Source organism: Cherax quadricarinatus, chromosome 4, assembly GCF_038502225.1.
Source record: "Cherax quadricarinatus isolate ZL_2023a chromosome 4, ASM3850222v1, whole genome shotgun sequence".
NCBI lineage: Eukaryota > Metazoa > Arthropoda > Malacostraca > Decapoda > Parastacidae > Cherax > Cherax quadricarinatus.
The window spans coordinates 45,650,856-45,675,142 of record NC_091295.1 but is presented as its reverse complement, the minus strand read 5'-3'; the positions used below and the strand labels follow the sequence as shown (position 1 = coordinate 45,675,142).

General features: G+C 39.0%; 1 protein-coding gene across 2 annotated transcripts in view; it reads left to right on the top strand.

The window, feature by feature from the left end:
• LOC128684518 (transducin beta-like protein 3) overlaps positions 1–24,287 on the top strand; it is a 76,912-nt gene that overhangs the window by 5,232 nt on the left and 47,393 nt on the right. For both annotated transcript variants that reach the window (XM_070096284.1, XM_070096287.1), the window contains 5 exons: positions 1,553–1,725; positions 2,340–2,539; positions 6,714–6,910; positions 23,544–23,656; positions 23,986–24,191. In XM_070096284.1, coding sequence (XP_069952385.1) covers positions 1,553–1,725; positions 2,340–2,539; positions 6,714–6,910; positions 23,544–23,656; positions 23,986–24,191 — 889 coding nt within the window. The remainder of the gene's footprint in view (positions 1–1,552; positions 1,726–2,339; positions 2,540–6,713; positions 6,911–23,543; positions 23,657–23,985; positions 24,192–24,287) is intronic.

Below are 24,287 nucleotides of genomic sequence, written 5' to 3'. Positions count from 1 at the left end.
TTTGTGATCAGTATACTGTATTAGAATTGACACATTTTTAAGAAGATAGTTGTTGATAAATGTTGTATAGGTGTCTCAGTTATCAACTTGTCAGTGTTCTAAACCATTTATTTGAGATGGTTGTTGCTAATTGATAGTATGGTATGAAGCATGAAAGTCCCAATGCCATAGCTAGAACAGTTCACAACTACCCACAATTAGGAGAGGAAACTTTAGACAGTCTTTCATTCTGTCCTAGATATTTATCAGATCATGAGTCCTTGATAATTACACAGAATATCATATAGTCGGACTTGAGTCCTGGAAATGGGAAGTACAATGCCTGCACTTTAAAGGAGGGGTTTGGGATATTGGCAGTTTGGAGGGATATGTTGTGTATCTTTATATGGGTATGCTTCTAAACTGTTGTATTCTGAGCACCTCTGCAAAAATAGTGATAATGTGCGAGTGTGGTGAAAGTGTTGAATGATGATGAAAGTATTTTCTTTTTGGGGATTTTCTTTCTTTTTTTTTTGGGTCACCCTGCCTCGGTGGGAGACGGCCGACTTGTTGAAAAAAAAAAAAAAAAATTATGAAGGGATTCAGTGAAACTGGCAGGCCGGATTTAAGTCCTGGAGTTGGGTAGTACAGTGTCTGCACTCAGAAGGAGGGGTGTTACTGTTGCAGTTTTATAACCGTAGTGTAGGCATACCTCTGGCAAGACAGTGATGGAGTGAATGATGATGAAAGTCTTTCTTTTTTGGGCCACCCTGCCTTGGTGGGAAATGGCCAATGTGTTAATAATAAAAAAAATAATAATGTACAGTACATGTATTGCATGTGTTAAATAGCAGCATACTTTAATGCTATATTCATTGTATATTTTGTGTATTTCTCAGTGAATTTGAGCTTTTTCATCATGATAAGATTATTTTATTTAGAAATTATAGGATTTGCATGCAGAAAAACCAGAAACACTAATGAAGAACAGTTCTTCCCAATTGCCAGTTATTTACTTTGATATACAGTAGAACCCCTGTATCCACTGATTCGGTATCCATGGTTTCAGTTATCCACGTTTACTGTGGCCTAAAAATACCTCTTAATTTTGTATAATAATGGCCCCAGTGTGCAAAAGTAGAGAAGCTGGCAGTTCTTCAAAGCCTAAGAGAAGATGCAAAGTGCTTCCCATCAGAGAAGAAGTGATAATTCTCCACCTATTGTGCATAATTTATCAATTAAACTTTATAATAGGTATGTATAGGACTTATATATAGGGTTTGCTACTGTCTGCAGTTTCAGTATCCATGGCAGGTCCTTGGAATGTATCCCTTACAGATATGGGTGTCCGACTGTACTTACATATTTTCAAACACTGCTTAATTAGTGTGTGTCATAAGAGGAAACTGAAGTGCTTGGAGCAAGGGGCTATTAACCCCTTCTCCTGTATAAATTACTAAATTTACAAAAAAAACTTTTGTTTTTCTTCTTAGGTCACCCAGGGTCAGTGGGATGTGGCTGGTATTTTAAAAAAAAAAAAAACTTTCTTTCCATAACTATACTATTATTTCAGTTGTGGGTTGGACCGTGTTATCATCGTGTGGGAGCTGGCAACCATGGTCAGCAAGAAAGTTGTGCCAGTATTTGAGTCTATCTCAGGCTTTGTGTTACAGCCTCCTGGCACTGTCTTTCCTGGAGCTAAGGCAGGGGATGGCCACATATATGCTCTTGTTGTCGGCGATAAAGGTTAGTATAGAGATTTGTGTTATGTTTAACTCCTTAATAAAGTGATCTGCAACAGTTAGATGTTCACTGAATGAAAGAAGATATGTACATTGTTCTGGGGTTTCATTTAGCATTAAACTTATTTGGGTCATTCTGACCAAGAACTAATTGAAGCTCGATCCTCTGTACACTAATTGCAGCCTGGTCTTTGATAATTCAGGCTGTTGGGTATGATATATGTGACTAAAAATGAGGTAAAAATATATTCAGGAATATGTAAGTAGAAGATCACCACATAAAAAAAATATTTAAGAGAAAAACTTAATAAAATGCAAGCACATGTAAGCAGCAGAGGAATCCTTGTCAGTGATCTATGTCACTGACAAGGATTCCTATCTTTGTTATTATTATTCATGAGGAAGCTCAAAACATGTAATGAGTGGGGGACAATCAGGATTGGTTTGAGGAAGAAGAGGGGTAGCTCCATTTCCTTGGATCAAGAGAAATTCACCAGCATCAAGGCACCTATTCTGTGTTATTTTCCTTTTACTTTTACATTTGTTTATGTAGTATAGGAGTGTTAATGTATGTGTGTTTTGCCTCTTGATCCTAATCCTTGTTAACTTCTCTCTCAGGAATTCCTGCAGTATGGCAGGTGGATGCTGGTCGGGAAGTGTGGAAGGCTTCAGCACCGGTGCTGACACCACCTGATAAAGTTGGAGTTACTTTAATTAATCAAGTGACTCACTCACCATCCCTTGACTCCATTATTATGACTACCTATGATCATTCAGTAATCTTTGCAAAGACCTCTTCTCTGGATATATGGAAACAGGTTCAATCCTTATTTTATGCATTCTTCTATTTTTTAAAAATTTAGATAATTAGTTTTCTCACTTTCTTAATATGTATAGCATAACCTAAGTGTTCTTATTTCTATGTGACTTATTATTTTATCTGCTACTGTGAAAATCGTTATTGTCTTATATATACATATTTGTAAAATGCTATAGTCCTTTGAGACATAAGTTAGGTTTAATCTTGCCCAAAATGATCTGCGTAACTAAGGGGCTTTCCATATGACAGATGCAATGTCTTCCAATTTTGTATAAATGATATATCATATGGAAATAAATTGATTGATTCATTCATGTCAAAACTACACTGCCAAGAAGCCAAAAATTTGGGCAACCTTACACAAAATTCAACAAATTCTAATTTAAAAAAAAAAAAATCCAAAATAAACATGGTATGGATTTCAGCAACTAAAGCAATCTTTTTTCAGTAATCACATTCCCAAGCCTCTCCTATATTACACTTGCCTTCTGTTTTGAATACATCATTACACAAAAAAATAAAAAGTTTTACCATATTTCTCAGATAATAAAATATAACCAGGTATGATTGGGCAAAGTTTTCAAGTTTTCCAAAAATTGAAGCAGACCTAGTTAGAAAAAAAATGATAGGGAGTTGGCTTACCATTCCAAAGGAAAATTTTGTCAACAATCGAATATTTCAGTAGTACAGTGGAACCTCGAGTTTCGGCTGTAATCCATTCCAGAAGCTCGGCCGAAACTCAAATTGTTCGAAAATCGAAGCAATATTTCCCATAAATAATATAAATCCAATTAGTCCATTCCAGACACCCAAAAATATTCACAAAAAACTCACTTTTTAAAGAATAAATATAGTTTTACATATATATGCAGCAAGGAGGCAGTTGGAGGCAGTGGAGATATCCTGTCTAAGGGCAGTGTGTGGTGTAAATATTATGCAGAAAATTCGGAGTGTGGAAATTAGGAGGTGTGGAGTTAATAAAAGTATTAGTCAGAGGGCTGAAGAGGGTTTGTTGAGGTGGTTTGGTCATTTAGAGAGAATGGATCAAAGTAGGATGACATGGAGAGTGTTTAAATCTGTAGAGGAAGGAAGGTTGGGTAGGAGTCATCCTCGAAAAGGTTGGAGGGAGGGGGTAAAGGAGGTGTTGTGGGCGAGGGTTTTGGACTTCCAGCAAACGTGCATGAGCGTGTTAGATAGGAGTGAATGGAGACAAATGGTATTTGGGACCTGACGAGCTGTTGAAGTGTGAGCAGGGTAATATTTAGTGAAGGGATTCAGGGAAACCGGTTATATTATATAACCAGACTTGAGTCCTGGAAATGGAAAGTACATTGCCTGCACTCTAAAGGAGAGGTTTGGAATATTGGCAGTTTGGAGGGATATATTGTGTATTTTTATACGTATATACATGTACTTCTAAACTGTTGTATTCTGGGCACCTCTGCAAAAACAGTGATTATGTGTGAGTGTGGTGAAAGTGTTGAATGATGATGAAAGTATTTTCTTTTTGGGTCACCCTGCCTCGGTGGGAGACGGCCGGCTTGTTGAAAAAAAAAAAATTATATACTTTTACCGAAGACTCTTGTTGGCTTATGGAAGACAGGGAAAAGGAGACTTTGTTTGGAAACAGGACAAGATACTCATTCCATATGATGCTAATATCAACTCAACAGCTTGTTTATTGATCACAATTGATCTAATATGACATAATAAACAATATTAATAACATAGAAACATGATATATATTTTAGAATGAATAAAATATATCATTACGTATGTCACGAGTGGTGGTGGCGAGTTGTTGTTGTTGTTGGGTTACAAAGGCCACTGGCAGCATAAGGCGTGTAGTGGTGGTGGTGCGGCGGTGTTGTCAGTAACCCTATATACCTCCAATAACATTGGAGGGGTTAGTTTCGTATCCTTTTTCTATCACTTAATCACTTAACTTACTTGCTACACTTTATCACTGGCTGGCACTACATATGTATAACCTTTATCAACTCCTGCTACTTTATATTTGTACATATCGTAGAATCACTGAAGAAGGCACATTCTCCCCTCTCTCTTCCTCCTCCACTTTCATACTTTGCTACAATTTCTTTCTTCAGTTCTATTGTGTTTCTCACTTTCTTTACCAAAGGGGTGGGACTAGAAAGTTTCTTTGGGCCCATGGTTAATTACGTAGCAGTCACACTCAAGCAACAAGCACCAAAAACAATGGGCTGTATTGTGAAATGTTTGGATGAAAGTGCAGGGTAATGTTCACTTGAGAAACAAAGCCAGACTGACCCACAATGCATGCGTTGGATGCTTTGTGGGCACGGGCAGGCGGACAGGACTGGTACGGCAGCCGAAACTCAAGGTACTGTTCGAAACTCAAGACAGAATATAGCCCAAAAAAGTGACCGAAAATCAAAACGGCCAAAACTTAGGGCAGCCGAAACTCAAGGTTCCACTGTATATATTTTTGATTCTGTCAAATGATGCCAATAAAACTACTTTAAACCATACTCAGGGTTGAAAGTTTGCTTTCCCATCATGCACTGGATTTTTTTTTATTCTGTGGACACTCACTGCACAGATCTGTTCACTCCTGAATAGGCCAAAAGTTGCCACTCAGAGCATATTTGAAGGTGCTGAACTTTAGTGCAACAAATTTGAATGTTTTATGTATAAGATTTCATCTGTCTTTGTGAATAGACTTAAAAAGAGCCACAAAGTCATCACTATATAGAAATGTAATTAACTCTTTTAATTTTTATGCTATTTTACATGCTGTATCATTTAAAGAAAGCACTTACCATAAAGAGGGTGGTAAGGTCTCCACAGGAACCAGCCAGAGAGTTAATTAGTAGTTCAGTTTGTATGGAGAAGTAACTTGAAATTTATGTAACATTTAAAGAACACAGAGTAATTAATAAATACCTTAATTGTTATTACATTTTCTACTGTACTGAGATTGTGATAAGAAAACTTCACATGCTGCAGTGGTACCCCGAGTTTCGTACAGCTCCCAACTCGAACAGTTATGTAAGTGTATTATTGTAAGTGCTTTTGTAAGCGTATTTTTGAGGGTCTGAAACGGACTGATCTAATTTACTTTATTCCTTATGGGAACAAATTCGTTCAGTAACAGCACTCGAACAGCCTTCTGGAATGAATTATGGCTGAAACTCGGGGTACCACTGTATACGCATGCTAGTGGTGATAATCAAATTCAAATTCATTGTTGCCTGCCTGTTTGTCACATCTTTAATGAAGGCTATCTTTATCCTTCCTTTTCTAATACTGTACCTGTTTGTTACATCAACTGTAACTCTCATCCCTTCCTTTCTGCCATTGTCCTTCTCTCAACACTACTACCACCTCTCCTTTACTATATATTTTCACCTCTGTATAGCACTAAATTACATGAATAGTGTATACAAGTAATTTTCCCTTCCTGTAATACCAACCTAGAAAACACCAATACAAACATGTCCAAATATTGGGCAATGTGTGGTGTAAATATTATGCAGGGAATTCATAGTGTGGAAATTAGGAGGTGTAGAGTTACTAAAAGTATTAGTCAGAAGGCTGAAGAGGGGATTGAGGTGGTTTGGTCATGTAGAGAGGATGGAACAAAGAATGACTTGGAGAGTGTATAAATCTGTTGAGGAAGGAAGGCGGGGTAGGGGTCGTCCTAGAGAAGGTTGAAGGGAGGGGGGTAAAGGAGGTTTTGTGGGCGAGGGGCTTGGACTTCCAGCAAGTGTGCGCGAGCATGTTAGATAAGAGGGAATGGAGACTGATGGTTTTTGGGACCTGACAAGCTGTTGGAGTGTGAGCAGGGTAATAAATATTTTGTGAAGGGATTCAGGAAAACTGGTTAGCCAGACTTAAGTACTGGAGGTGGGAAGTACAGTGCCTGCACTTTAAAGAAGGGGTTTGGGATATTGGCTGTTTGGAGTGATATCTGAACTGTCATATCTGAGTGCCTCTGCAAAGACAATGATTATGTATGAATGATGGTGAAAGTGTTGAATGATGATAAAAGTTTTTTCTTTCTTTCTAGGTCACCCTGCCTCAGTGGGAGACAGTCGATGTGTTAAAAAAAATGAGTTAAGTGGCAAAATTTAAAAGCTCTGCTGTATATATGACAATATAGGCTGACTAAAAAAAACATTGTATTTCAGCTTGCAGGTTATAATGATCAAATTCTGGATGCCATTTTTGTGGGTGCAGGAGAAAGCCATCTGGTGGTGGCCACAAATAGCATACAGCTTCGTATTTACAACTGTCAAAGCTTCAGCTGTCATCTAATACAGGGGCACACTGCCCTTGTATTAGCACTATGTAGACATCCAACTCAGCCACAAATATTTGCTTCAAGGTATGTTTTTTACCACTGTGTAATGTATTGCTCTTTGATGCATGTGTCCTGGGTTCTTGTTTTTGTTGTCATAAGTGGATAGAGGGGCAACTGATATATCAAATCATTATTTAGTTGTAGCTACAGTTAGAGTAAGAGGTAGATGGGAAAAGAGGAAAATGGCAACAATAAGTAAGAGGGAGGTAAAAGTGTATAAACTAAGGGAGGAAGAAGTTTGGGTGAGATATATGCAACTATTGGCAGAAAGGTGAGCTGGTGCAAGTATGAGTAATCGGGGGGTTGAAGAGGGTTGGAATAGTTTTAAAAATGCAGTATTAGAATGTGGGGCAGAAGTTTGTGGTTATAGGAGGGTGGGTGCAGGAGGAAAGAGGAGTGATTGGTGGAATGATGAAGTAAAGGGTGTGATAAAAGAGAAAAAGGTAGCTTATGAGGTTTTTACAAAGCAGAAGTGTTATAAGAAGAGTAGAGTATATGGAGAGTAAAAGAAAGGTGAAGAGAGTGGTGAGAGAGTGCAAAAGGAGAGCAGATGATAGAGTGGGAGAGGCACTGTCAAGAAATTTTAATGAAAATAAGAAAAAATTTTGGAGCGAGTTAAACAAGTAAAGAAAGCCTAGGGAACAAATGGATTTGTCAGTTAAAAACAGAGTAGGGGAGTTAGTAGATGGGGAGATGGAGGTATTGGGTAGATGGTGAGAATACTTTGAGGAACTTTTAAATGTCGACGAAGAAAGGGAGGCGGTAATTTCATGCACTGGCCAGGGAGGTATACCATCTTTTAGGAGTGAAGAAGAACAGGATGTGAGTGTGGGGAAGGTGCGTGAGGCATTACGTAGAATGAAAGGGGTAAAGCAGCTGGAACTGATGGGATCATGACAGAAATGTTAAAAGCAGGGGTGGATATAGTGTTGGAGTGGTTGGTATTTTTGTTTAATAAATGTATGAAAGAGGGGAAGGTACCTAGGGATTGGTGGAGAGCATGTATAGTCCCTTCATATAAAGGGAAGGGAGACAAAAGAGATTGTAAAAATTAAAGAGGAATAAGTTTACTGAGTATACCAGGAAAAGTGTACGGTAGGGTTATAATTGAAAGAATTAGAGGTAAGACAGAATGTAGGATTGTGGATGAGCAAGGAGGTTTTAGAGTGGGTAGGAGATGTGTAGATCAAGTGTTTACATTGAAGCATATATGTGTACAGTATATAGATAAAGGTAGGGAAGTTTTTATTGCATTTATGGATTTAGAAAAGGCATATGATAGTGGATAGAAGAGCAATGTGGCAGATGTTGCAAGTGCAGGTACCATCCGACTTACGACCAAGTTTGGTTCCGAAAAACCGGTCGTAAGTCGAAATGGGCATAAGTAGAACCTTACTACTGAATATGAAAATCACATTTTTGTATTGACTTTATTTTATTGTTTTATTTTGGTATTTCATTTTTTGCTTTACTTTTTATGCTGTTAGTACTGTATTTTATACTGTAAGGTTTAGAATAAACAATGTGTACAACACAAACAGTTGTTTATTTCCCAGAAATTTGGCATAGAAAACACGGTCGTAAGTCGGATGGTAGGTGTATATGGAATAGGTGGTAAGTTACTAAATGCTGTAAAGAGATTTTATGAGGATAGTGAGGCTCAGGTAGTAGGTTGGTAGACAGCAACCGCCCAGGGAGGTACTACCGTCCTGCCAAGTGAGTGTAAAACGAAAGCCTGTAATTGTTTTGCATGATGGTAGGATTGCTGGTGTCCTTTTTTCTGTCTCATGAACATGCAAGATTTCAGGTACGTCTTGCTACTTCTACTTACACTTAGGTCACACTACACATACATGTACTAGCATATATATACACACCCCTCTGGGTTTTCTTCTATTTTCTTTCTAATTCTTGTTCTTGTTTATTTCCTCTTATCTCCATGGGGAAGTGGAACAGAATTCTTCCTCTGTAAGCCATGCGTGTCATAAGAGGCGACTAAAATGCCGGGAGCAAGGGGCTAGTAACCCCTTCTCCTGTATATATTACTAAATGTAAAAGGAGAAACTTTCGTTTTCCTTTTGGGCCACCCCGCCTCGGTGGGATACAGCCGGTGTGTTGAAAGAAAGAAAATCTAGGTTTTTCTCCTTTTTCTACATAGCTCTTGTTCTTCTTTATTTCTTCTATTGTCCATGGGGAAGTGGAAAAGAATCTTTCCTCCGTAAGCCATGCATGTCGTATGAGGCGACTAAAATGCCGGGAGCAGTGGGCTAGTAACCCCTTCTCCTGTAGACATTTACTAAAAAAGAGAAGAAGAAAAACTTTATAAAACTGGGATGCTTGAATGTGCGTGGATGTAGTGCAGATGACAAGAAACAGATGATTGCTGATGTTATGAATGAAAAGAAGTTGGATGTCCTGGCCCTAAGCAAAACAAAGCTGAAGGGGGTAGGGGAGTTTCGGTGGGGGGAAATAAATGGGATTAAATCTGGAGTATCTGAGAGAGTTAGAGCAAAGGAAGGGGTAGCAGTAATGTTGAATGATCAGTTATAGAAGGAGAAAAGAGAATATGAATGTGTAAATGCAAGAATTATGTGGATTAAAGTAAAGGTTGGATGCGAGAAGTGGGTCATAATAAGCGTGTATGCACCTGGAGAAGAGAGGAATGCAGAGGAGAAAGAGAGATTTTGGGAGATGTTAAGTGAATGTATAGGAGCCTTTGAACCAAGTGAGAGAGTAATTGTGGTAGGGGACCTGAATGCTAAAGTAGGAGAAACTTTTAGAGAGGGTGTGGTAGGTAAGTTTGGGGTGCCAGGTGTAAATGATAATGGGAGCCCTTTGATTGAACTTTGTATAGAAAGGGGTTTAGTTATAGGTAATACATATTTTAAGAAAAAGAGGATAAATAAGTATACAAGATATGATGTAGGGCGAAATGACAGTAGTTTGTTGGATTATGTATTGGTAGATAAAAGACTGTTGAGTAGACTTCAGGATGTACATGTTTATAGAGGGGCCACAGATATATCAGATCACTTTCTAGTTGTAGCTACACTGAGAGTAAAAGGTAGATGGGATACAAGGAGAATAGAAGCATCAAGGAAGAGAGAGGTGAAGGTTTATAAACTAAAAGAGGAGGCAGTTACGGAAAGATATAAACAGCTATTGGAGGATAGATGGGCTAATGAGAGCATAGGTTTAAAAATGTAGTGTTAGAGTGTTCAGCAGAAGTTTGTGGTTACAGGGAAGTGGGTGCGGGAGGGAAGAGGAGCGATTGGTGGAATGATGATGTAAAGAGAGTAGTAAGGGAGAAAAAGTTAAAATATGAGAAGTTTTTACAAAGTAGAAGTGATGCAAGGAGGGAAGAGTATATGGAGAAAAAGAGAGAGGTTAAGAGAGTGGTGAAGCAATGTAAAAAGAGAGCAAATGAGAGAGTGGGTGAGATGTTATCAACAAATTTTGTTGAAAATAAGAAAAAGTTTTGGAGTGAGATTAACAAGTTAAGGAACCCTAGAAAACAAATGGATTTGTCAGTTAAAAATAGGAGAGGAGAGTTATTAAATGGAGAGTTAGAGGTATTGGGAAGATGGAGGGAATATTTTGAGGAATTGTTAAATGTTGATGAAGATAGGGAAGCTGTGATTTCGTGTATAGGGCAAGGAGGAATAACATCTTGTAGGAGTGAGGAAGAGCCAGTTGTGAGTGTGGGGGAAGTTCGTGAGGCAGTAGGTAAAATGAAAGGGGGTAAGGCAGCCGGGATTGATGGGATAAAGATAGAAATGTTAAAAGCAGGTGGGGATATAATTTTGGAGTGGTTGGTGCAATTATTTAATAAATGTATGGAAGAGGGTAAGGTACCTAGGGATTGGCAGAGAGCATGCATAGTTCCTTTGTATAAAGGCAAAGGGGACAAAAGAGAGTGCAAAAATTATAGGGGGATAAGTCTGTCGAGTATACCTGGTAAAGTGTATGGTAGAGTCATTACTGAAAGAATTAAAAGTAAGACAGAGAATAGGATAGCAGATGAACAAGGAGGCTTTAGGAAAGGTAGGGGGTGTGTGGACCAGGTGTTTACAGTGAAACATATAAGTGAACAGTATTTAGATAAGGCTAAAGAGGTCTTTGTGGCATTTATGGATTTGGAAAAGGCATATGACAGGGTGGATAGGGGGGCAATGTGGCAGATGTTGCAGGTGTATGGTGTAGGAGGTAGGTTACTGAAAGCAGTGAAGAGTTTTTACGAGGATAGTGAGGCTCAAGTTAGAGTACATAGGAAAGAGGGAAATTATTTCCCAGTAAAAGTAGGCCTTAGACAAGGATGTGTGATGTCACCGTGGTTGTTTAATATATTTATAGATGGGGTTGTAAGAGAAGTAAATGCGAGGGTCTTGACAAGAGGCGTGGAGTTAAAAGATAAAGAATCACACATAAAGTGGGAATTGTCACAGTTGCTCTTTGCTGATGACACTGTGCTCTTGGGAGATTCTGAAGAGAAGTTGCAGAGATTGGTGGATGAATTTGGTAGGGTGTGCAAAAGAAGAAAATTAAAAGTGAATACAGGAAAGAGTAAGGTTATGAGGATAACAAAAATATTAGGTGATGAAAGATTGGATATCAGATTGGAGGAGGTGAATGTATTCAGATATTTGGGAGTGGACGTGTCAGCGGATGGGTCTATGAAGGATGAGGTGAATCTTAGAATTGATGAGGGGAAAAGGGTGAGTGGTGCACTTAGGAGTCTGTGGAGACAAGGAACTTTGTCCTTGGAGGCAAAGAGGGGAATGTATGAGAGTATAGTTTTACCAACACTCTTATATGGGCGTGAAGCATGGGTGATGAATGTTGCAGCGAGGAGAAGGCTGGAGGCAGTGGAGATGTCATGTCTGAGGGCAATGTGTGGTGTGAATATAATGCAGAGAATTCGTAGTTTGGAAGTTAGGAGGAGGTGCGGGATTACCAAAACTGTTGTCCAGAGGGCTGAGGAAGGGTTGTTGAGGTGGTTCGGACATGTAGAGAGAATGGAGCGAAACAGAATGACTTCAAGAGTGTATCAGTCTGTAGTGGAAGGAAGGCGGGGTAGGGGTCGGCCTAGGAAAGGTTGGAGGGAGGGGGTAAAGGAGGTTTTGTGTGCCAGGGGCTTGGACTTCCAGCAGGCGTGCGTGAGCGTGATTGATAGGAGTGAATGGAGACGAATGGTTTTTAATACTTGACGTGCTGTTGGAGTGTGAGCAAAGTAACATTTATGAAGGGGTTCAGGGAAACTGGCAGGCCGGACTTGAGTCCTGGAGATGGGAAGTACAGTGCCTGCACTCTGAAGGAGGGGTGTTAATGTTGCAGTTTAAAAACTGTAGTGTAAAGCACCCTTCTGGCAAGACAGTGATGGAGTGAATGATGGTGAAAGTTTTTCTTTTTCGGGCCACCCTGCCTTGGTGGGAATCAGCCAGTGTGATAATAAAAAAAAATAACAAAATAATAGTGAGACTCAGGTTAGGGTGTGTAGAAGAGAGGGAGACTACTTCCCGGTAAAAGTAGGTCTTAGACAAGGATGTGTAATGTCACCATGGTTGTTTAATATACAGTGGAACCTCAAAAATCGAACGTATCACATATCGAACGTTTGGAAAATAAGACCATTTTTCGGACAAACTGTGTCCCTATTATTGAACGTGCCCCTATTTTCGGACCGCCGGGTACGGGACCTGTCTGCCCGCCCGCTCTGTCCGCGTCCCCGTGCAGGCGCTGTGAGCAGTCTAGCTTTGTTTATGCTTGAGTGAACACTAACCTGCGCTCTCATTCACACATTTTACGATTATTTTGTTGTGTTTAGTGCTTGTGGGACTGTGAAATAAGCTGCCATGGGCCCAAAGAAACTTGCTAGTGGTACCCCTGTGGTAAAGAAAGTGAGAAACACCATAGATGTGACGAAGGAAATAATACAGAAGTATGAGAGTGGTGTGAGACTTGTTGAGCTTGCCAGGATGTATGGGAAAAACAAGTCGACCATCGGTTCTATCCTGGCAAAGAAAGAACAAATCAAGGAAGCTGATGTTGCAAAAGGTGTTAATATGCTAACCAAAAAAAGACCACAAATAGTTGAAGAGGTTGAGAAGTTGTTGCTGGTGTGGATCAAGGATAAAGAGATTGCAGGTGATAGTGTTTCAGAGACGATTATTTGTGAAAAGGCAAGGAAGTTGCGTGCCGATCTGGTACAGAAATCTCCTGGAACCAGTGCTGACAGTGAATTTAAGGTCAGCAGAGGCTGGTTTGACAGATTTAAGATGCATAGTGGCATACACAATGTTGTAAGACATGGTGAGGCAGCCACTTCAGACAAACGGGCGGCTGAGAAGTTTGTACGGGAGTTTAAGGGGTACATAGACAGTGAAGAATTCAAACCTGAACAAGTGTTTAATTGTGACGAAACAGGCTTGTTTTGGAAGAAAATGCCAAAAAGGACCTTCATCACACAGGAGGAAAAGGCACTGCCAGGACACAAGCCTATGAAAGACAGGCTTACTCTTTTGTTCTGTGCTAATGCTAGTGGTGATTTTAAATTGAAGCCTTTACTTGTGTATCATTCAGAAAATCCCAGAGTGTTTAAGAAAAAGAATGTCTTTAAGAACAAGTTATGTGTCTTGTGGAAAGCTAATCATAAGGTAGGGGTCACAAGACAAATTTTCAGAGTGGGTCAATGAAGTGTTTGGCCCCAGTGTGAAAAAATACCTCCAGGAAAAGAAATTGCCAATCAAGTGCCTCCTGTTAATGGACAATGCTCCTGCTCATCCTCCAAACTTATTAGACCTCTTGTTTAAGGACTTCAGTTTTATAAAAGTGAAGTTCTTGCCTCCTAACACCACTCCTCTCCTCCAGCCCATGGATCAGCAGGTCATTTCTAACTTCAAAAAACTCTACACAAAAGCAGTGTTTGAAAAGTGCTTTGAAGTGACCACAGACACTAAGTTGACCCTAAGAGAGTTCTGGAGGAATCACTTCAACATCTACAACTCCATAAGCCTTATAGGTAAGGCTTGGGAAGGAGTGACTTCCAGGACTTTGAACTCTGCTTGGAGACAATTGTGGCCAGATTGTGTCCAAAAGAGGGATTTTGAAGGGTTTGAGGCTGACCCTGACCCAGCTCACCCTCTGCCTGTTGTGGACTCTATTGTGGCATTGGGGAACACCCTGGGGTTGGAGGTGAGTGGTGAGGATGTGGAAGAGTTGGTGGAGGACCACAGGGAAGAGCTAACCACTGAAGAGCTGCAAGAGCTTTATCTGGAGCAGTATCAGTCCACAGCTGAGGAACTTGCTTCAGAGGAGGAGGAAGAGGGAACGGATGAGGTGCCTTCTTCAAAGATTAAGGAGATTTGTGCCAAGTGGAATGATGTCCAAATGTTTGTGCAGAAGTACCACCCTGAGCAAGCTGAAACAAGCCATCTTTCCAACAAGTTCAGTGATAGAACCATGTCTCATTTTAGGGAAATGTTAGAGGTGCCAGAAACAGAGGACTGTGGACAGTTATTTTGTGAGACAGGGGTCCAGTGACTCTCAAGCTGGTCCTAGTGGCATTAAAAGACAGAGAAGGGAAGTAACCCCAGAGAGGGCTTTACCTGAAGTCCTCAAGGAGGGGGATTCTCCTTCCAAACATTAACCCCAACTCCCTCTCTCCTCCTCCCTATCTTCCAGATGTCATCACCAATCTTCAATAAAGGTAAGTAAAAATGTTATTTTATATGTATTACTATGCATAATTAAAAACTATAGTGTTTGTTGTATGTAAAACTGTAATTAATCTCTATAAAATGTATTTTTTGTGTGAATATTTTTGGGTTTCTGGAACGGATTAATTGTATTTCCATTATTTCTTATGGGAAATATTGCTTCGAATTTCAGACTTTTCAAATTTAGAACTAGCTCCTGGAACGGATTAAGTTCAATTTTTGAGGTTCCACTGTATTTATAGATGGGATTTTAAAAAAAGTAAATGCTAGCGTGTTCGAGAGAGGGGTGGGATTAAATTAAATACAAAATGGGAATTGATACAGTTACTTTTTGCTGATGATACTATGCTTATGGGAGATTCTAAAGAAAAATTGCAAAGGTTAGTGGATGAGTTTGGGAGTGTGTGTAAAGGTAGAAAGTTGAAAGTGAACATAGAAAAGAGTAAGGTGATGAAGGTATCAAATGATTTAGATAAAGAAAAATTGGATATCAAATTGGGGAGGAAGAGTATGGAAGAAGTGAATGTTTTCAGATACTTGGGAGTTGATATGTCGGCAGATGAATTTATGAAGGATGAGGTTAATCATAGAATTGATGAGGGAAAAAAGGTGATTGGTGCGTTGAGGCATATGTGGAGACAAAAAACGTTATCTATGGAGGCAAAGAAGGGAATGTATGAAAGTATAGTAGTACAGCGTAACCTCAAAAATCGAACTTAATCCGTTCCAGGAGCTAGTTCTAAATTCGAAAAGTCTGAAATTCGAAGCAATATATCCCATAAGAAATAATGGAAATACAATTAATCCGTTCCAGAAACCCAAAAATATTCACACAAAAAATACATTTTATGGAGATTAATTACAGTTTTACATACGACAAATACTTTAGTTTTTAATTATGTATAGTAATACATATAAATAACATTTTTACTTACCTTTTTTTGAAGACTGGTGATGGCATCTGGAAGATAGGGAGGAGGAGAGATGGAGTTGGGGTTAGTGTTTGGAAGGAGAATCCTCCTCCATGAGGACTTCAGGTAAAGCCCTCTCTGGGGTTACTTCCCTTCTCTGTCTTTTAATGTCACTAGGACCAGCTTGAGAGTCACTGGACCCCTGTCTCACAAAAAAACTTCACATCTATGGTGTTTCTCACTTTCTTTACCACAGGGGTACCACTAGCAAGTTTCTTTGGGCCCATGGCAGCTTATTTCACAGTCTCACAAGCACTAAACACAACGAAATAATCGTAAAATGCGTGAATGAGAGCGCAGGTTAGTGTTCACTCAAGCATAAACAAAGCTAGACTGCTCACGGCGCCTGCGTGGGGACGCGGACAGAGCGGGCGGCAGACAGGTCCCACACCCGGCGGTCTGAAAATAGGGGCGCGTTCGATAATAGGGACACAGTTTGTCCGAAAAAATGGTCCTATTTTCGAAACGTTCGATATGTGATACGTTCGATTTTTGAGGTTCCAACACTCTTATATGGGTGTGAAGCTTGGGTTGTGAATGCAGCAGCAAGGAGGTAGTTGGAGACAGTGGAGATGTCCTGTCTAAGGGCAATGTGTGGTGTAAATATTATGCAGAAAATTTGTAGTGTGGAAATTAGGAGAATGTGTGGAGTTAATAAAAGTATTAGTCAGAGAGCTGAAGAGGGGTTGTTGAGGTGGTTTGGTCATTTAGAGAGAATGGATCAAAGTAGAATGACATGGTGAACGTTTAAATCTGTAGGGGAAGGAAGGCGGGGTAGGGGTTGTCCTCAAAAAGATTGGAAGGAAGGGGTAAGGGAGGTTTTGTGGGCGAGGGGCTTGGACTTCCAGCAGGCGTGCATGAGCATGTTTGATAGGAGTGAATGGAGATGAATGGTATTTGGGACCTGACGATCTGTTGGAGTGTGAGCAGGGTAATATTTAGTGAAGGGATTCACGGAAACTGGTTATTTTTATATAGCCAGACTTGTGTCCTGGAAATGGGAAGTACAATGCCTGTACTCTAAAGGAGGGGTTCGGGATATTGGCAGTTTGGAGGGATATGTTGTGTATCTTTATACGTACAGTGGACCCCCGCATAACGCTATTAATCCGTTCCTGATAGCTCAATGTTATGCAAAATTATCGTTATGCAAATTAATTTTCCCCATAAGAAATAATGGAAATCAAATAAATCCGTGCAAGACACCCAAAAGTATGAAAAAAAATTTTTTTACCACATGAAATATTAATTTTAATACACACAGACTTAAGAAAACATGCACAGTTACATGACACTTATCTTCATTGAAGATCTGGTGATGATTGATGGGATGGGAGGAGGGGAGACTGGATGGTTTTAGTGTTTAGAAGGGGAATCCCCTTCCATTAGGACTTGAGGTGTCAAGTCCTTTTCCGGGGTTGGTTCCCTTCTTCTTTTAATGCCACTAGGACCAGCTTCAGAGTCACTGGACTTCTGTCGCACAACATATCTGTCCATGGTGGCCTGTACCTCTCGTTCCTTTATGACTTTCCTAAAGTGTTTCACAACAGTGTCAGTGTAATAGTCACCAGCATGGCTTGCAATAGCTGTCTGAGGGTGATTTTCATCCATGAAGGTTTGCACTTCAAGCCACTTTGCACAGATTTCCTTAATCTTTGAAGTAGGCAACTTCTTCAATTTCTCTCTCCCCTCCTCCGAAGCAATTTCCTCAGGTGTGGCCTCTTGCTGTTGAAGTTGATCTAGCAGCTCATCAGTGGTTAGTTCTTCATTGTCCTCCTCCACCAACTCTTCCACATCCTCCCCACTAACCTCCAACCCCAAGGACTTCCCCAATGTCACAATTGATTCCTCAACTGGCATAGGATTCTCAGGGTTAGCCTCAAATCCTTCAGAATCCCTTTGGTCTACACATTCTGGCCACAGTTTCTTCCAAGCAGAGTTCAAGGTCCTCTTAGTCACTCCCTCCCAAGCCTTACCTATAAGGATATTAAAGTGCTCTCTCCAAAACTCTCTTAGAGTCAATTGAGTTTCTGAGGTCACTACAAAGCACCTTTCAAACAGAGCTTTTGTGTACAGTTTTTTGAAGTTTGCAATAACCTGCTGGTCCATGGGCTGCAGGAGAGGAGTGGTATTAGGAGGCAAAAACTTCACCTTAATGAAGCTCATGTCCCCACAAAGTCGCTCTGCCAAGTCTGTAGGATGACCAGGAGCATTGTCTAACACCAGGAGGCACTTAAGGTCTAATTTCTTTTCAGTTAGGCAATTTTTCACAGTGGGGGCAAATGCTTGGTGTAACCAGTCATAGAAAAAGTCCCTAGTGACCCATGCCTTATTGTTTGCCCTCCACAGCACACACAAATTAGCCTTGAGGATATTCTTTTGCCTGAACGCTCTGGGAGTTTCAGAGTGATACACTAATAAAGGCTTCACTTTGCAATCACCACTAGCATTGGCACACATGAGAAGAGTAAGCCTGTCTTTCATAGGCTTATGTCCTGGGAGTGCCTTTTCCTCCTGAGTAATGTAGGTCCTGCTTGGCATTTTCTTCCAAAACAGGCCTGTTTCGTCACAATTAAACACTTGTTCAGGTTTCAGTCCTTTACTGTCTATGTACTCCTTGAATTCATGCACATATTTTTCAACTGCTCTTTGGTCCGAACTGGCAGCCTCACCATGCCTTATCACATTATGTATGCCACTACGCCTCTTAAATCTGTCAAACCAACCTTTGCTGGCCTTAAATTCACTCGCATCACCACTAGTTGCAGGCATTTTTCTAATTAAATCCTCATGCAACTTCCTAGCCTTTTCACTTATGATCGCTTGAGAGATGCTATCGCCTGGTATCTGTTTTTCGTTTATCCACACCAATAACAGTCTCTCAACATCTTCTATCACTTGCGATCTCTGTTTCGAAAGCACAGTTAAACCTTTGGCAAGAACAGCTTCCTTGATTGACGTTCTCTTGGGCACAATAGAAGCGACGGTTGATTGGGGTTTACTATACAACCTGGCCAGCTCGGAGACACGCACTCCACTTTCATACTTAGCAATGATCTCTTTCTTCATCTCCATAGTAATTCTCACCCTTATTCCTGTAGGGTTGGCACTAGAAGCTTTCTTGGGGCCCATGGTCACTTATTTTTCAAGTGAAATCGCTATAAAAAGGTTGTAATAATACGAAATGTTCCGATTGTATGCTTGAATGTTACCGCGGAGGCTGGCAGAACAAGTGAGGCTGGCTCAGGCCGCATGGACGTGTCTTGGATGAATCGCGTTGAGCGAATTTTTTAGCACTATGCGAGGCAAAATTTTAGCGATAAAATGTATCGCTATGCGGATTTAACACTATGCGATGCCAACGTTATGCGGGGGTCCACTGTATATGCTTCTAAACTGTTGTTCTGAGCACCTCTGCAAAAACAGTGATTATGTGTGAGTGAGGTGAAAGTGTTTAATGATGATGAAAGTATTTTCTTTTTGAGGATTTTCTTTCTTTTTTGGGTCACCCTGCCTCGGTGGGAGACGGCCAACTTGTTAAAAAAAAAGAAAAAAAGTGGATATTCAATACTATGCATTAGCTCACCTTTCTTCTGTAGCGAAGGGATCTACATATAAATATAACAGATGTTGACTTGTTATTCTTTCCATATTGTTTATGCCTTTCTTTTTTAGCTATGCAGTTGGAGCACTAATGTCTTCTGATTATTTCAGAATTTTTTATTTTCTTTGAGGTTAGCGAAGAGAGGTGTACTATATATACACATTGGCTTTGTTTTCCATATTGGCAGTGTTGGTACTTTATCCTGTCCTGAGTCTTTAAACTAAAAACAGTGGACCCTTATTAATTTTTAAATATAATAAGGATACTGTACACAGTGGAACCCTGGATTTTGTACTTAATCTGTTCCAGAAGGTCGATCTAAATTCAAAACGCACAGAAACCGTGGTAACATTTCTCATAAGAAATAATGTAAATATACAATTAATCCGTTTCAGACGCCCAAAAATATTAACAAAAAATACATTTTTTTTAACTCTTTCAGGGTCCAGAGGCCAAATTTCAAAGTGCGCACCAGTGTCCAAGAATTTTCAAAAAATATTTTATTTTTTCTTATGAAATGGTAGAGAATCTTATCTTTTTCTGAAGGCAATAAAACAAAAAATACAAAATTTGATGGAAAACTGATGAAATTATGCTCTTGCGAATTTTGGTGTGTTAGCAATATTTATGCATCAGCGATTTTGCCGACTTTGACTCCCATTTTAGGCCAGTTGCCTTATTCCGGTTAACCAAATTCTTAGCTATTTCACTAGTATTACTTCTATTCTATCAATTGAGAACAAGAAATTGCCAACTCAACTGTTTCAACTACAAAATAGTGATTGGAAATTGGTAATTTGGCCAATTTAGTGCAAAGTTTAAAATATTCCAATTTCAAAATAGGGTCCAGAATAAACAATGCAGGCATTCCTGGCACTTAAGTAACATTTCCTCTGTTCATTAGTTATGTTTTCAGGCTTTACAAATGAATTCCATTTTGATTTTTAATTCACATAATGAATTTTTATTCAAACCAAAAAATAGAAGATTTACTGTCATGCAATATTGTAATGATTGTATAAATAATATCAGCACATTTGTGAACGTATATTAGACCCCGCCAGCTGGCGTGTATTAACCCTTTGACTGTCGCAACCCCCAATCCTGAGGTGTCTCCTGGTGTTGCAGAATTTAAAAAAAAAATTATTTTTTCTTATGAAATGATAGAGAATCTTTTCCCGATTGTAATGACACCAAAAAAACGAAATTTGATGGAAAACTGACGGAATTATGCTCTCACGAAGTTAGCAACCTCGGCGCTGTTTACAAATCGGTGATTTCGCCCACTTTGAGCCCTATTTTCAGCTAATTCCATTGTTCCATTTGGCCAAACTCATAGCTATTTCTTTAGAACTCCATTTTTTCTATCAATTGAGTACAAGAAACTGCCCATTTACCGATTTCAACTACCTAATATAATGTGGTCAGAAATTTGCAATTTGGCCAATTTCATAAAACTAAAAAATATGACAATTTCAAAATAAGGTCCAGAATGAACAATGCAGACATTCCTGGCCCTAAAATAACATTTTCTTTGCTCATCAGTCATGTCTCCAGGCCCCTCTGATATTACTCTTGCTTTCTATTTTGAATTTTTATTCAAACAAAAAATAGAAGACTTACTATTATGCAGACTACTGCAATACTGTAATAATTGTATAAATAACATCAACCCATTCATGACTGCATATTAGAATGGCTAGTTGGACATTTATTGGACAATGGCATCATTTGTTTACTTTTGAACATTGGCAAAAATCAAACATTTCCCCTACTTTGAGCTCCATTTCTAGGTTCTTTTTATAGTAAAATCAATCAAAATCACCTCTATTTCTATAATATGTTTTCCATTCTATCAAATGAGACCAAGAAAACGAGAATACAACCATAAATACTATACAAAAATAGACCACAAATTCGGCATTTTAATTAAAAAAAACGGTCGGAGTTTTTTTTTTTTCTCATGCACTGCGTGCTCCAGGATTTTTTTTATATGGTGCACACTGACCACACAGACCCATTCACTCACATGTGGGCCTACCAGCTTTCTCCTGCTTGATTTGAAGCCGCTAGAATTTATGAGTATATATACGTCAAACACGGTACCTCGTAAGACGTATATATACGGCCGCAACAGTCAAAGGGTTAAATGTGTGAGGTCATTTGTTTACTCTTGAACATTGGCAAAATTTTAACATTTCTGCTACTTCGAGCTCAGTTTCAACCCATTTTCAGCACTAAAACCAATCAAAATCATCTCTATTTCTGTAATATATCTTCCATTCTATCAAATGAGACCAAGAAATTGCAAATACAACTAAAAACATACGAAAAAACACTGCAAAGTTGCTGTCTTAATCGAAAATTACGGTCTCAGTTTTTTTCTCTCATTATGCACTGTGTGGTGCAGGATTTGTTTGATGTGGTGCACACATACCACATAGATGTATTCTCTCATATCTAGGCCCAAATTTACTGCTCACAGCTGAGCTCATGGCATAAATCTACGGTTTGGACCCTCAATGTAAAGCCATAGATCTACGGCACGGACCCTGAAAGGGTTAAAGAATAAAATTAGTTTTCCATACAGAAAACAATTAGAAATAAATATAAATAACTAATTTTAATGATAAATGAACATTACATATCTTTAATCACTGAAGAAGGCACCTTCTCCCCTCTCTCTTCCTCCTCCTCTGAAGCAATTCTGTTTCTCACCTTCTTTACCAAAGGGCTGGCACTAGGCACTTTCTTTGGGCCCATGGTAGCTTATTTCACAGTCACAATCAATAAACAAACACAAAAACTGTGAAATGTTTCGGATGAATGCTCACTCAACCAGTGACAGCCAGACTGAGACATGTACGCATGAGTGGTGGCATCCCAGACGGACAGATGCATCTGATACATAAGATTTCCAGATGGAGGTATGAAATCCAGACCAAAATTTCGCCCACACAAGTGGTCTAAATCCGAAACGTACGATATTCAGTGCATACAAAATCCGGAGTTCCACTGTATTTATAAAGCCCTGCAGGTTGCATGTGAAGGGAAAGGAGTGTTTGGAGGAGACTCCTTAGAGTACCTAAATTCACACACACAGATTTATGGTCCAAACTGTAGATCTATGCCATGGACACTGAAGATCCTGCCAAGCTGGTAGTTACATAGGTATTGGTTGAGGCTTGAAATGCTGTATAGTCTTAATAAAGCTCTAATGTTGTGTAATACAGTATTAAGTCTCGCTCTATTACATGTGTTGCACATTCCTACACAAAATAAACAACAAATCTACAGAAGAAATTACTGTACATTACTAAAATTTTTGTTAAATTCCTTAATGTAAAATCTGGTGAATAAAAATGCTAATACCATGGCTGGAACAGTTCACCCAAAATATGCACTTAGGAGAGGACCCTTATGACAAAGTTTAGGTTTATCGTAGAGCATAGTCAAGTGACAGCTGAATAAGAAAAAAAAAGCAGAGAAGACCAGAAAATAAAATGAGTGGAAGGAGAAGAGAGGAGTAGTAGTAGTAATACTGGTGATAGTAGTAATAAGAACAGTAGTGGTGGTGGTTGTGGCAGTAGTAACTGCTACCACTACTTCCTTCTTTCTCCTTCCTCCTATTCTGTTATCTGACTCTCTTTGCCATTTTCTCATTCTGTTGTGATTTAACAATGGTCCAGAACAGACAAACTTCATCATAAGATTCTTCTTTTGAGTGCAGGTTTTTGGATAAACATTTAAATGAGACATATTTTTCATCTCCTTTCCCCATTCTTAATATCCATCATTCAGAACCCTCCATCTAATAATATTGTCATTATTTTACTTTGATAAATCTAAACACTTTTACCAGATCTCCTTATAAGCACACTGTAAATTTAATTCAAAATAAAAAATTTGAATTTGAATTTTCAGTGTGTGTTTATATAGAGGTTTGGTAAGAGAATTTGGCTTTCATCAAAATGTAATAATGGTAAAATTATTAGAGGGAGGGTTCTGAATAATGGATATGAAGAGAGGAAGAAAGGAATGTCAATTCTGGATTATTTTGACGCACTGTATTGTCAAGGAAAACTTGATGATTGTAATATTACTAGTATGTAGTAAGCCCTACAAAGATGGGTAAAATTGTTTTGCAAGTAGATTTGAAGATAGATGGTCAGATCAAATACTGAAAAAAAAACCATGTAAGGTAGCATTTATTAAATCACCTTAAAGAGCTGTGAATTTTATTTGTAGGTGAAGAGGTTTGTATGGAAATTTTCCTTGCTAAATGAAGGAAAGCAGAGAGGTGTAAATGATGATTTTGATTTCATAATCGTAGAATGGAATACCCCATAGAACATATTTTTTTTCAGTTCCCATGATAACAGTGCTCTTGTTTGGCGATTGAAAGATGATGGGACTGCTGTTTGCATAGCTTCAGCTGTTGGTCACACACTTAGTGTAGGCTGTGTTGGACTTGCTGAAGGTGAGATTCATGTCCTAATCTAAATGTAATGCAGTAAAATGTAATCTAGTTTAACCTAACTTAGTCTAAACTAACCTAATCTAGCATAGCCTAACCTGGCCATAGCTCAGCTTCAGAATGCTGAACACCATATAAGAATGTGTATGACATTCCTAAACAAGAAATTAACTGTATGAGAAATACTGTACAGTAATTTTAAGTATTTGAAAATGCTTTCATGCAAAATCTTTCTGAAATTTTAAATATTTTTTCACAAAATAATTATATAAGCCTGTTTAAATAAACATGTAGTTCCTTTTAATATTTTAATGGTATTGATCTCTTTCCAGGATTTATGGTGACTGCTAGTCAAGATATGTGTATTAAGAAATGGACTCTGGACAAGGAAATAAAAGCTACAGACACCTCCATCAGTCATGTGTCTGTCTTATCTTCTACACATACAGAAAAAGCCCATGATAAAGATATTAATTCTATTTGTGTATCTGTTAACTACAAATTAATTGCTACAGGCTCACTAGACAGAACTGCCAAGGTGAGAGCTTCATTTTTTATACTGTATCACTCATACAGGTATGGCACTTTCTGCAAACGTATCTGAGTGCTTCTGCAAAGACAGTGATTATGTATG